The sequence below is a fragment of the Solanum stenotomum genome, chromosome 8 (assembly GCF_019186545.1).
Source record: "Solanum stenotomum isolate F172 chromosome 8, ASM1918654v1, whole genome shotgun sequence".
Taxonomy (NCBI): domain Eukaryota; kingdom Viridiplantae; phylum Streptophyta; class Magnoliopsida; order Solanales; family Solanaceae; genus Solanum; species Solanum stenotomum.
The window spans coordinates 53,103,178-53,117,108 of NC_064289.1; the positions used below are offsets into that span (position 1 = coordinate 53,103,178).

General features: G+C 31.5%; 1 protein-coding gene across 1 annotated transcript; it reads right to left on the minus strand.

Annotated features, from left to right (window-relative positions):
- Nucleotides 1–6,396: 6,396 nt before the first annotated feature.
- Nucleotides 6,397–10,220, minus strand: LOC125873229 (RHOMBOID-like protein 1). The gene is made up of 6 exons (XM_049554128.1): nt 9,842–10,220; nt 9,595–9,758; nt 8,715–8,878; nt 7,818–8,077; nt 7,435–7,555; nt 6,397–6,578 (listed from the first exon to the last, which is right to left on the minus strand). Exons 1-6 carry the CDS (start codon nt 10,168–10,170, stop codon nt 6,453–6,455), a joined length of 1,164 nt encoding a protein of 387 aa, XP_049410085.1. The 5' UTR covers nt 10,171–10,220; the 3' UTR covers nt 6,397–6,452.
- Between the last annotated feature and the right edge of the window lie 3,711 nt (nt 10,221–13,931).

A 13,931-nucleotide genomic window follows, 5' to 3' on the forward strand; every position in this document is an offset into this window, starting at 1 on the left:
AAAAATACATGCCAGTGTCACATCAAAATCAAATATATCAAGTAAAATTAGGTTTGCCCAAGTCTCACTATTAGAAAAAGTCACTACACCACAATACACTTGATCCACCAATAAAGAATCACCTACCATGGTAGAGACACTAATAGGTACAACAAAGGGCTCATACACATGATCAATACCAATAGAAAAATAAGTAGACACAGAAAAGTATGTAGACCCCTAATCAAATAATATTATAGCAGAGCGATGGAAAATAGGGACGGTATATGTGATAACTACATCTGAGGCAGAGACCTATCTGATATGAATAGCATAGCCTAAGGTCACCACTAGCTTGAGAACCTCCTTGAGCACTTACACGAGCTCCCTAAGATCCTTCTTTGATACCCTTGGTACCACCTCTGTCACTTTATAAAGTACCTTATACTGTGTAGCATGAACAACTTGTGATCCTAGCTGAACTATAGAAGGAGCACGTATAGGGCAATCCTTTACCCTATACCCAAACTCCTCACAAACAAAATGTAATACCTCACAACTCTACTCTTAGAATATGAATCATTCGTCATAAGTACATGAGTTTGAACTGGGTGATTTACTACTTGCTCATGTATTTTAAAGTCTTCTACCAAGTGTAAAAAGGGTATCGAAAGTGATTTAGGGTCATAAGGGACCTCTAACACTAAGTCAAGTTTAAAGCCTTTCCACCGACTAAGTTTTCACATTAGTTCATGCATGAGTCAACTTCAAATGACCATATCTTTTAGGTCTATGAGTCTTCTTTCCAGTTAAAGTGTCATGTAGACCATAAACTATCAAATTAAAGGTCTATGAGTCTTCTTTCTATCATCACCAAGTTTGCATCAATTGGAGTAAAAAGTTATGTTCATTTTACTAGATAGTTTTTCCACTTGACGGACGTGCAACCGAGGAAATTTTCGCGTGCTAGCACACTGAAGCAGCAACTATTGCCTTCCCGCGCAGTTGACTACGTGCCTGAGGCATTTTCTACATAGGGTTGCGCCCTTCTGAGGCTTTTAATGACCGTCTAAGGACGTGATTAACCTCTTTAATTTCTTCATCTTAATATGAATTAATATCTTCTACTCATGAAATTCATAGATTTTTAAGAAAGTTCCAAAAGAACTCATCTCCAATGTTTAAGAAAGGTTTTTGTGGTTCTTCTTCTTCCAAGATCATACTTTTCTTCTGTAATTGGAGCGATTAAGGTATGTAAGACTTCAATGAGAAATTCCTTTCATCCTCAAGTCCAAGATTTATCAACGTTTATAAACTAAATTTCATAGTTAGGATTATCAAACCCACTTTTGAATTCATCCATAATTAGAACCCGAATTACACGATTACTTAAATTAATTCTTCACGATTGAAGATTATTGACCTAAGATTATTGACCTATGTAATTCCTTTTTATACTTAGTAAGGTTGTACATTGTTATTCTTGTGAGTTATTGTCATGATTAGGGGTGGGCATGTTATGATATATATCGAATTACCATATCATACCAAAATTTTTAATACCATGACTTTGGTATTACAATATTTGGTATGGTATATGATATACATTATTTCTTTTGGTATTTGGTACGATATTTCGTATTTAGTAACAACATACTGAAATACCGAATATCATACTGAAGTATATAGTTACATAAATAACATATATAGATATTATTAAAATACTAAAAAATATGCAACCTACTATTAGTATAAACTAAATGCTTAGAAGTTGAAACTGTGACTACTCTATTTTGATTGAAATGTATTTGAAATTTAATTGATTAACAAAAGGAGTTGTTTGTACTTGATTTTGAATATATATTTCTACATGTGTAATATGTTAGTATGATATAATTGAGACATTTTCTAATTGTCGAAGTCATAATACTCTATTATACGAGTATATATTAGTCGAAGTTGAACAAACTATGGTTATCGATGTACCATATCGTAGAATACTGAAATCGAACTTCAAAATACCAAATCATACCGAATTAAATTGGTATGATAGTGGTACAATGCTTTAAAGACCGAATAATGAAATTACGATTTATCAAAATTTTCAAATATCATACTGTACCATACCATGCCCAGCCCTAGACATGATATTGTTATGATTTCAAGAAGGTTATATTTCAAAGCATGATTTTAAAGTCTTTATGCTATTACAAAAACTAGTTCGAATATATATGAGTATACAAGTTAGAAGACTTTCTCATGATTTAAGTTATATAGATGACTTTGAAAGATATATTATAGAAATATTTGAGCTTTGAATCACAGATTTAAGTTTGGTCTCACCCTTTATTCAAAATAGTTTGCCAACTACGAGCATATCAAATAAGTATATTATTTTTGAAGTAGTATTCAACACCAAATATGGGTTAAAAGTTTAGATAACTCAAATATCATAAAATATGTAGCCAGTGTAGTATAGGATCATACCGATATTTGGATGAATCCTCACTGTCTCGATAAGGCCTTTTAGTGGATCCATCAGTTCAGTTGCGTTCTAGAGAAGGGATCAAGTTGGTTGTTGGAGGATCTGCTTCACAATAGTTTGTTCAGGAAATCAGTAATATCTCAAATCTCAGCGGTCCATGTATTCCTAAGAAGTATCTTAAAGAGGAATAAAATTTACGGTTCTTTGAGTTTTTCATTAAGGTGTTATTGCCTATATAAAAAATGAATTGGTTCCTCGGTTGTTGATTTGTTCATCTTGGAGGTCTTGAGTAAGTTCGATTCAATGAATCTTTCTTTCATAATTCTATAACGCATGCACAAGATCATATCTGTTATGGATGGTAAAAATGGCATGATATAAAGGTACCTTCTGACTTGAAATGTGAATGTGTGGAAGGGAAGACTAGGAACAAGAGTAATATGTCTAAGACGTTGGTGGAACATGATCAACTCAAGCATGAGTTGGAAGTTATAACAGTTGCTCTTGCTAACAAGGATACTTAGATCGCTTTCCTGAAGGCTCAGCTTCTGAAAGCAAAATTAGAGGGACCAGGTTGAAAATAATTGGCAGCCTTGAAGGTTCAATATGAAGCCCTGGCAGCAAAGAATTCTGAGCTTTAAGAGAGGCTTCTGCAAAATTATATTGAGACATATGTTCTCCTAACCTTACTCCTTCAATCCCTTGCTCCTAAGCCCCATTTCTTCCTAAATTTTTGTGTCCATTCCCGTTCCTCCCCTTCTATTGAAACTCAGTGGGTATTGTCATGGTTTTTATTCGTAATAATATTTGCAACATTTTGATTGTTGGTCTTTTGTTTATGAATGAAAAATACCTTGTTTCTACTGACTTGTCTCATTACTTTATATTTTTACTCATGCTTGGTGTTGCCCAAGTGGCCATGAATTTGCTTGAATTGTATTTTTATCAACTTGGTTTACTACTTTAACTTTTTTTTATGATGTCCAAATGGGGGAAATGTTAAGGTACGAGATCAATGTTAGTTACTTGAAGAGAGAAATCAATGTAGTTACTTGAAAAGGACCTGATTATGCTGATAGGGGAACTGGTGAAACGGGGAACACATTTAATAAGTTTTTCATCATCAAAAAAGGGGAAAATGTTATTTTGGAGTTTATTTGAAGTTTTTATGAATAAAAAAAACTTTGGGTATGATGAAACAAAGGGAACAATCCTGAAGTTACTTGGTTATGATGATATGGGTAACTGGTGAAAGACGGAAAGCTGAATAAGTTTGTCATCATCAAAAAGGGGGAAAATATTATTTTGAAGTTGATATGAAGTTTTAATGATTTAGCAAACTTCGGGTTCTAACAAGGGACCTGGTTGAGGAAAGATTGAGAGTTTCCCTAAAAGCCAGATGTCTAAAAGCTTTCAAACCTGTTATGGTTGGTGCACGTCTTTTTAGAGCAGTAGGCTCTCAGTCAATGACTTTCCTTCAAGGGTTTGTGTCCATGTTATATTATTCTTCTTCTCGAATGACACAATCCAAGTTTTGACAAATAATTTTTTTGAATTCTGAAATTTCCTAAGCTCAAAAAGAAAAAGTCATCTTTAAGGAAGAACATTGCTCATACACAGCAAGAGACCTGATAGAGTTATCATTGTTCGTTGTTATTGTTAGACTGTATATTTTAGTGTTTCATCTTGTAAGATCTACTCCTAATCTATAAAGGAATTAGATCGTTTGAAGTTTTGTTGGTCTTTCATTCCTAGCTAGAGTTAGCTATGTCGGGTTAGTGAAGTCTATATCAGCTAGAGTTAGCTAGTGTAGTGGGCAGCTAAATTGTTGCTTAGTGTAGTAGAGTTGCTGCTTATTTTCTTCTCCTATCTTTGAAATCTGAGTTGGTGGCTAGAGTTAGCCTTGTTGGGTTCTTAAAGTCTATATCAACTAGAGTTAGTTGGTTTATTGGACAATAGAGTTATTACTTAGTTTTTCCTTGTAGTAGAGGTTCTACAGTAAAGGGGAAGGGATTGAGAGTTTAATTCCTAGGTTACAAAGTTTGTAATCTGAAGCTTTGCTCCGTTTTGAGTGAAATGGAGTTTGAGTTGAAATCATGTGAGACAGGTCGTAGTTTTCTCATCTCTTGAGCAAGGGAGTATCCATGTAAAATCATTGTGTTTGATTTACTTTGAGTTATTTATTTTCCACACTATTATTCTGTCAAGGGACCTAGTCCAATGACCATTAGTGGAGGCATTCATTCTATCACAATCGGGTTTATACTAGATTAGAGTATGCACTCTTGTTTATAAACAACTTTTTTGTGAACCAAGTTAGCTCTACAAAGGCTTATGAGTTAGAAGTGGTGAATGAGATTGGGCTAAGTAAAATGTTGGAGTGTTTTATCTAGGATCTAGGCCCGATTAACATATGGTTAAAAGGAAAATTGAGTTGGAAAGAAGGATTTATGCATATTGAAGAAAAATGTTCGGTTCATCTCTTCTTCTGGTAGAGTCTAAGCTTATCATCCCTAATTTTATCTCAATCCTTAGTTACTTGTTATTTCAGTAATTTTCCGCTTTAATTCAATAGTTGAAGTGTTGCTGTGATAATTTGACTGTCAAGGATTATATAATACTATTGATATTTGATGAAATTGACGCTTACACTCTGTTTGGATCATTGTTACCCATTTTTCATAATGTATTGTATTGTATTGTATTGTATTGTACTCTATTGTACTGTATTGTATGGTAGATACAATGGTTGGCTAGACTGTATTGTTTGTTGTTGTTTAATAACATTTTTATTGTTTGGTTTGACTGTATCGTATTGTATTGTAATTTATAAATTTACTAAAATATCCTTAATTATTCTAGGGTAGGAGGTTTGACTAGAATTAAATAATATAAGGTAAAGAGTAAAATAGTATTATGAAATATTATGTAAAGATATAATTGGAAAAATAAATTAAGTAACAATGGAAACACACCAAATTGGTTGTTCCATAAAATGGGGGTTTTCATTGTTACGTAACAACGGAATATAACAATACAATACATTTTAAATAACAATCAAAACAAACATTGTAGGTATAGCAATGATACAATACAATACAATGGGTAACCATTAGTGTTAGACTCGAAACAAAATAGCTATTGGAATCAAATGATGTATTTTTTTTTTTTTATGTTGTTGACATTAAAATAATGAATTTATAGTGGAGTTTTTTTGTTTATTGTGATTTTAATGAAACACGATATTTCTTAATATTAGCATTTGTCAATTTGTGAATAATTCAACCGGTAATAAGGCGTGTCATTTATAGCAATTCAAGATGTAAATTATTGGTGGTTTTAGTGGCTATTTTTATTGCCGCTAAATAAATGTCACTAAATTTGAGGCTATTTAGCGATAATAGTTGATATTTGTATCAACACTTTTTTGAATTGACACTAAGATATATATTTATTGCCGCTAAAAGTCTTTGTTATTGCAGTGCTTTAATTTTTCTCTGTAGTATCATTCTTTGATACTATCTCACCACTTGCTAAGGAATAGAGTTTGCCTTGGAAAGTGAAAGTCACTAAATCAAATAATTTAATAAATTGGACAGAAATATCAGTAATGAATGACATACTAATTATATTTTCTTTTTCTTTTTTTAAAATAAGAATAAGAAGAAGAGAAGTTTCATTTTACAAATACAAGTGATAAAAAAAAAGTACTAAATATTTTGACAACTAAAGGAACACATATGGTGGTATACATTGATAAAAGCAACATTGGTACAAATATACATATATATATCCTTGAAACAAAATATAAAGAAAAAAAAGAAGAAGAAGAAACTACAAATATTTCATTGATAATAATAACTATATATTAATAAACTTGTTCAAATAAAGGTTGGTTGACATAATCCTCTTGATCTTCTCCAATTATTATAATATTGCTTGATACTTTTCACCACAAATAATAATTTCCCAACTATGAATTATCTCATCATTTGCAGAGTTTGGAGCATAACATTTGAATTTCAAATGTATTATTGGGATTTGTCAACATATAAGTCCCATTTTTATGATTTGATGTGCAAGTCATGTTCAATTGATTCCCAAGTTGGATGGTCTGTAACAAGAAATTAAGTTGCATAAAAAAGAACATAGAAATAAAAACAAATGCATATAATATCGTACGAAGCATAGAAAGTCTAGTTAAAAGTAGAAAATTAGATAACTCATAATGTGACGATTATTTTTATTATGATTTAACTATTTAATTAATCCGAATAAATTTGAATTATTCAAATCTTGAACAAACTTCTAATATTATAAGAGGCTATTCAAATATTTATACGATGATGACATTCTCGACACTCAATTCCACTAACAACTATCACTCACAAGTCACAACCAACATTGTCAGCCATCACAATCATTGACTACCATCGGCCATTATCAACAATCATCAATATCAATAGTCAATGTCCCACCAATTACTAGTTCTTACTGCACCAATCACCTCTGTCATCACAATGATCACTATTGTCAACCACTATTGTTACTATAATCTTCGTCAATTATCACCATCAATCACTACAATCGATCACCTCTACCATCACAATCATCACTAACTACTATCATCAACCATCACAACTACCATGATCGTGCAACAACCACCCACACTACCATCGCCAGTCATCACTCCATTATCGTACAACCACCACCACTACTTTTGCCTACCACCCGCCAACCATCACCTTACAACCTAATAATTTGTGGATATAATGTTTTAATTATTTTATTTGAACTTTATATTTATTAATTTGTTATTAATAAAAATAAATTTCAAAGATTTAAATGTTGAGAAAACAAACAATTATAATTATTTAGCGTTCAAATTTAAGTACAACATCTTAATATGTATATCATATTCAGACATTTTAATTTTAATAAAATTAAGCAAAGTGGAAGAAAGATTTTACCGCACAACGTGCTTCAGTACAACTCCATAGAGGGGTTGGGACACAACTTAAGTAATGACACCATGAGCAATGTGCATTACCATCCCATCCATTTGTCAATAGAGCTAACCCAAGGATAAACCTACAAAACATCATGTCACCCAAAAAATATCTGTCGATAATTCTTCATTTCATAGAAGTAAAATTTATAATCTAAAAAATAAGATAGGTTATCTGCTACAATAAAAGTAACTTGATACAACCAAGAATTGTGATGAGATAAATAAAAATCCTTCCATCCTTAACTAGAGATCCTGTAGGGGAGCCCTTCTCCCTCAAATCGGAGCCCAACATAGGTATCAGACATCGGACAAGAAACTGTTAGAGTGGGTAAAAGTACTTACCCAGTTAAGAGAAATGCTAATGAGAATATCAATAGTATGTATTGATAAATCTTGTACTTGGATTTTTTTGACGCCACAAAATAGCCAGGAGGTGCTTTGTTTAGATTAACCCAACCAAATTGTGGACGAAGCAAAAGGACACAACCAAGAAGAAATCCAGTTACAAATCCTCCAAGATGTGCAAAATTGTCCACATGAGGAAGAATTCCAACAGCTAGATTTAATGCAATTATGAGAAGCAATGTAAGTAGTGTTGCCAACTGTTTTGATAAACAAAAAATATTAATTAGCTTAGTCAGAGGCTATGCCCACACATATTTTGATTTAGTCAGTGAGAAAAGAAAAAATAAATGTTTAGAGGTTATTCTCAGTCGTTCAATGAGAATTTGATTCCCATCATGTGTTTTTCTATTGACATGATTCGATGAGAATAAAGTAGAAAAATCATGTTTTATATATAACAAAAATTTCTTATTGATTCACAATGGGAAAGACTATTGTTTCTACTAGTAATTGTATCTATGTTATATATTTTGACAATTATACCCTTATCCTCTACAAATTGTCATGTTTGCTCTTGACTTTAATCAAGTCCCAACGTGGATTGGGTAAAATTCACATATTAAAATCTTTTGCGAAGAATGTCCAAAATACTCCTTTAATTACTTTTAACATTGGTTTAAAATTACACTGAATTTATTGAAGCTCCATTAGGGCCAAGGGCGAACATGTGACCTTTTGTCAATGACAAGGGTATAAACAATCTCAAAGTATAACAAAATGTAAAAATCAAGATAATTCGTATATTAAGAGGTCAAGATAGTGCAAAAAATTATTTACACTGTCAGTCTGTATAAATTAAATCTCCATTATACAAAGAGTTTAATTAAACAATACCTTGTTTTCATATAATGTCCAATTTGTGATGAGTTCAGAAAGCATAGCTCCAAGTAAACCAAACAATGCACCAGAAGCACCAACTGAAATTTTTTTCCTCACAAATAGAGCTGATAATAAACTCCCTCCAACCCCAGCCAAAACATAAAGTGGACCAATTCTCACTACAAAAACATATTTTAGTAGTTAGAAACAATGTTTCACAAGCAAGACACTACAATTATTTTAATATTATAAATTTAAGTTACATGCACGGACATCAAATAATATTGAAAAAAGAGGCAAATATTGAGTAGATATATTTCTCGTCAAAACACTTGTGCATACATATACTTGTCGTCTAACAAATAGTGCATAGTTATCCTTTTCATTAACATAACAATATTTTTCTTTTATCCCTCTAAACCCGACCCAAATGAAAAAAATCTCTAACCCTCTTCTATTTAAACCACTAACTTAAACCAATAAATGTACTTACTATGTAAATATTTGTTACACTATTAGGTAACTATTTACATCAAACATGATTTAGTAATTTAAAATAAAGTAATATAACTTGTTATAACCAAAATCTTTTACATTATTACTCTCTTTGTTCAATTTGAAGGTGTTCGGAATATGAGGGTCAAAATATTTAAATTCATATATAGACTATGGGATCTTCAAATATTTTAAAGTAAAGTGTTAAATATTTTTGAAAACTACTACAAGTCAATATAAACTTGTAAACAATTTTAAAGAAGATTGAGAAAATTATAGTCGACGAATAAAAAGTTGTTTTAACTGCCTAGGTAATAATAACACCTTCACGTAAATTGAGACTATAGTAATTATGACTTATTCAACTCGCCACATAAAACTAGGACAATCATTTACTTACAAAATCCAAACTCTTGCTCAAGTCGAATGCCCACAAATAATAAGCTCAACATATTGGCAGCAACATGAAATACACCAGCATGTAACCACATGCAAGAAAATAGTCTCCATATTTGTTTTCCTTCAACTACTTTATTCACATCAAGAGCACCCAATTTTTGTAACCTATAAGAATTTTCAAAAAAAAAATGATAACTAATCTCGAAATAAATTGTAATCAGGATATAAAATATTGAATAAGTACTTACGTTGTTGTGGAGGGACCAAGTAAAGGGTTCTCATGAACATCTTGAAATGCATAACGACCAAAGAAGTCGATACCAAAACAATTGTTACTATTACGAGGACAATCGTTAACGTACATAACAAAAATAAAAAGTACAATATTGACTATAATAATTATAGGGACTAGCCATGGGGGCCATTTTTTATAAGGTTGATAATTTGGTGGTGGGATCTGAGGAGGACGAGAATGTAGACGTTGGTCACGTTCCTCGGGGCCACTATTACGAGGTTGTACTTTTATCTCGAGGTCTGACTCCGACGAAGAATTTCCCGACGGAGTCTTCCTTCCCATGATAATATTTGCCTTCCTAAGATCGGAAGAACAAAAAGAGGGAGAAAACACAAAAAACGAAAGAAATGAGGGGTTATGGAATTTTTATGTGAAAAAGTCTATTGGTTGATGTAGCACTAATTGAGGGAGAGCATGTTGTAAGCCAAAAGAAGAATACAAAAGAGAAATGAGAAATGCTCAAGTTTAGTTACTAGTTAATTTATCCGCACATATCGCAATACAAATTAATAAGTTGCAAAACAAAGAAATTTAAAAATATGTTAATCGTTATTATTTTTTTTTACAAGTTTTAATCTACCTATGTATAGATAAACATAATATATAGTTGTCTGAATTTATAAATTCTTTGTCTAAAAATTTTTTCCCATAAAAGATGGTGATATTTCTCTTGCACATAAAATATCTAATGAGTTTTAATATTCATGAAATTAATTAAACATGATTAATTAATACACTGATTTGTCAACACTCCTTTAGTCTTAAATTATAGACTTTCCATCAATGTATTTATTATATATAGACTGTTAGAGGTATGAGTCCATCACGAGTCAAGAGATCGGGTTCTTTGATAGAAACTAGTAATAGAAGGTTAAGGCCTCATTTGTTTGCACTTAATGGAGGTCTGAATCTTAATCATTCAAATTCAGTCCATTAAGTGCGTTTGATTTTTAGGTCTGAATCTGAATGATTCAGATTCAGCCCATTAGGTCCATTTGTTTCTTTTTTTCAAAACGTCTCTCTAAAAAGGCCTGAACACCAAATAATATTGTATCGTCTCTCTCGATCTTTGCGTGACTTTTGCTCTCACAACTACACACTTTCTTCCTCTCTGTTCTCAATCAAACACCAATTTTTTCCTCTTGAACTGAGAAGTATTTATAATCTTTACAAGTGTTTTTTTTTATATTAATAATTTTCTTAGGGTGTATTGATGTTTGTCAAGAACACTTGTTGCAATAATATTTTTAGTGTGTTGATGTTCATCAAGGTTCTTGAGTGAAAAAAATACTATTCATAATTAAAAATAATAACTATGTATACATATTTGAGGTCTCTTATATTAGAATTTTGTCTTAGGCCAATAAATTTATTGAGACTCTTTGATCATCAAATCCGTTTGTGAGATAACACTAATATATTATTGTTGTTGAACTAGTTGGTGACAAAAGTAATGGAGTTCTTAATAATTCTCCATCCCAATCTTCCGTTTCAGCTGGAAAAAAATGTTTTGGGGAAGAAAAAAAACGTATTCGTCTAAATTGGATCCATCCCAATCTTCCGTTTCAGCTGGAAAAAAAGGTTTTGGGGAAGAAAAAAAAGTTATTTGTCTGAATTGAAAATTGATGAGAAGATGATTACTGCTCTGGAGTTATTGATTAAAAAAAATAGTGCACCTACATTTGAAGAATATATGGAAAAATTAGATGGACTTGGATGGGAAGAGTCATTATATACATGTGTTGGTATATTTTGTGAAAGTGTCCACTACAAAAAAGCATGAATGACGTTAGAGGCTCATAAGTTAGAGAATTGGATTAAGGTTATTGGAAAAAAGATAAGAACTCTTTAGTTTTTCTAATTAGCCAAAATATATGTTAGGTGTTGATAATGTGATACCTTATTTATTATTTTTCAACTAGTATTTATCATACTTATTTACCTTTTTGATATTATATTGTGCCTATAAAATACTTTTTATTTGTGATTTTTTTTATGTTATGCTTGATGATTATGAGTTTTTTTTTAATCAAAAAGTAATATTTTTTGTTGAAATAATTTTTTATAACATTTTATTAATATAATGTTTGATTTCATATGCACATTCAGATATTGAAAACAAACAATAATCATTCAGTGTTCAGATTTGGAGACCGCGTCTTAATATTCAGATGTGTATTCAGATCTAGACACCTAGCTCTTAATGCAAATCTTAATGTTCACACGTGTATTCAGATTCAGAGGTCTTAATCTTAATGAAAACAAACGAGGCTTAAGTAAATGCTCGAAATAATGAACTCATGTGTTTACGTGGAAACTTCTTTACTCAAGGAAGAAAAAATCACAATCTGAGTTTCTCAAAGCTCCAATATCTTCCAGCAATTTGTAAATACAGACTCTCGAGTACTTATAAAGGATTACACTCATAATCCTATATACCTTGTAACTTATCCATTACAAGACACAAAACAATGACTCTATTGTTATTTGCCCATGATATTAACTATCTCTAACTAATACAGACTTCAACAATACAATTCGGCTAACTCTAGCCACAAACTCATTCAACGATAAGAAGCTATGAGACAATCTACAATCCTTTATATCAAAGGAGTAGATCTACAATATAATATGAGAGCATAAGACACTAAACTCAATAAGAACTGAAGACACGACATCACTCGATCAGATCCTTGTTGCGTATAAGAGTAGTTCTTCGTTGAGAATGACTTTTGCTTTTGAATATTCTTAATTGCAAAAAACTAGGTTTAATCTTATCAACATGTTTTCTTTATAAGATAGACAAAAACATAGAAGTAACACCATTGATCGAGGATTGTTGTCCTTGGCGCAATCTGTTGCAATACTCACCAATCACTACAGTTTCTACAGCTTTACAACTACAAACAATTGACCTATCTTATAGGATGAAAACTCTGAGGACCAAGTCCCTTGCCCAGATCTCTTTGCTCTATAATTTGTTAATTCATCGAAACCCGAAATACAACATAGACAATTAAAGTTCTAAAATAACCAAAGCACAAGTGTTACTTAGAAAAATAATTTATCTCTTTGGAAAATACCTTTTTGTAAAAAAATTAAAATGCTTTTAGTATTTAATAATTGGAGAGTAAAAAGATATATATCTTTTGAGAAAAATATTTATTTTAATAGGTGAGAGAATGGTGAAGGAAATATGATTTCGTCAAAAAGTGAAGGAAGTCATTTTTAGTTTTTAATGGTAAAATATTTCCCGTCAACTAAATATCAATTAGAAATTAAACATTTCGAAATATTTTCTTGAGAATATAGTCAAATGCTCCTCTAAGATATTATCGAATTTCTTATTGGGTATATAGCAAGAGTTAATGGGAAATGGAAGGAAGATGAAAAGAGAGGAACTTGGAAAGTTGGAAAGTTGGAAACTTGAACAGTTGGGAACCTGAAAAGTCCTCTTATGCTTTAGTAAAAAGTCATTTCTCCCTCATCGTTGGTGGAAAGAAAAATAGAAGAATTTAAATATAAAAATACTATTATTAATTGTTAAAAGGGTTGGAAAGAGGGACCCTCCTCACGCCGTCGTCGCTCGCTCGGCTTCGACTTTTCAAATCGAGAGATTACTTTTTGGACAAAGTTTGTTTTAATTATTTAGTTAATTAATTAAATTAAATTAAATGGCCAAAACGCCAAAACGTTTCAATTAATTAGTTAATTAACCAAAACATTTTGATTATTCAGTTAATTGACCGATCCGACTTGGATCCGCGCACGACCCGTTTTATTTAAATTCTTTCCCGTTTTATTTAAATTTCCCACAGTTGGAAGTGACTTTTCTGAAAGGTTGCAACTTTCAAGAACAACTATGACCGTTTGAAAGATTGCAAACTTTCATGAATGGTCGTGTGGATTCTGAAAGGGTTGCAACCTTTCGGAACCAGTTCCTCTTGCCTATAAATACATTGATTCTTCCGATTTTTTACTTACGAATTTTTCTGATTTCTTCTTCTTCTTCTGCACAAAGTTTCTTCGTGTACTTTACTGTT

What these genes read in the sequence shown, in the direction of transcription:
- LOC125873229 (XM_049554128.1), bottom strand. Translation starts at nt 10,170, where the DNA reads ATGGGAAGGAAGACTCCGTCGGGAAATTCTTCGTCGGAGTCAGACCTC. An exon ending in CTTGGTCCCTCCACAACAAC is followed by an intron (nt 9,759 to 9,841) that starts GTAAGTACTTAT and finishes AAATTCTTATAG; the next exon opens with GTTACAAAAATTGGGTGCTC. An exon ending in TGAGCAAGAGTTTGGATTTT is followed by an intron (nt 8,879 to 9,594) that starts GTAAGTAAATGA and finishes ATGTTTTTGTAG; the next exon opens with TGAGAATTGGTCCACTTTAT.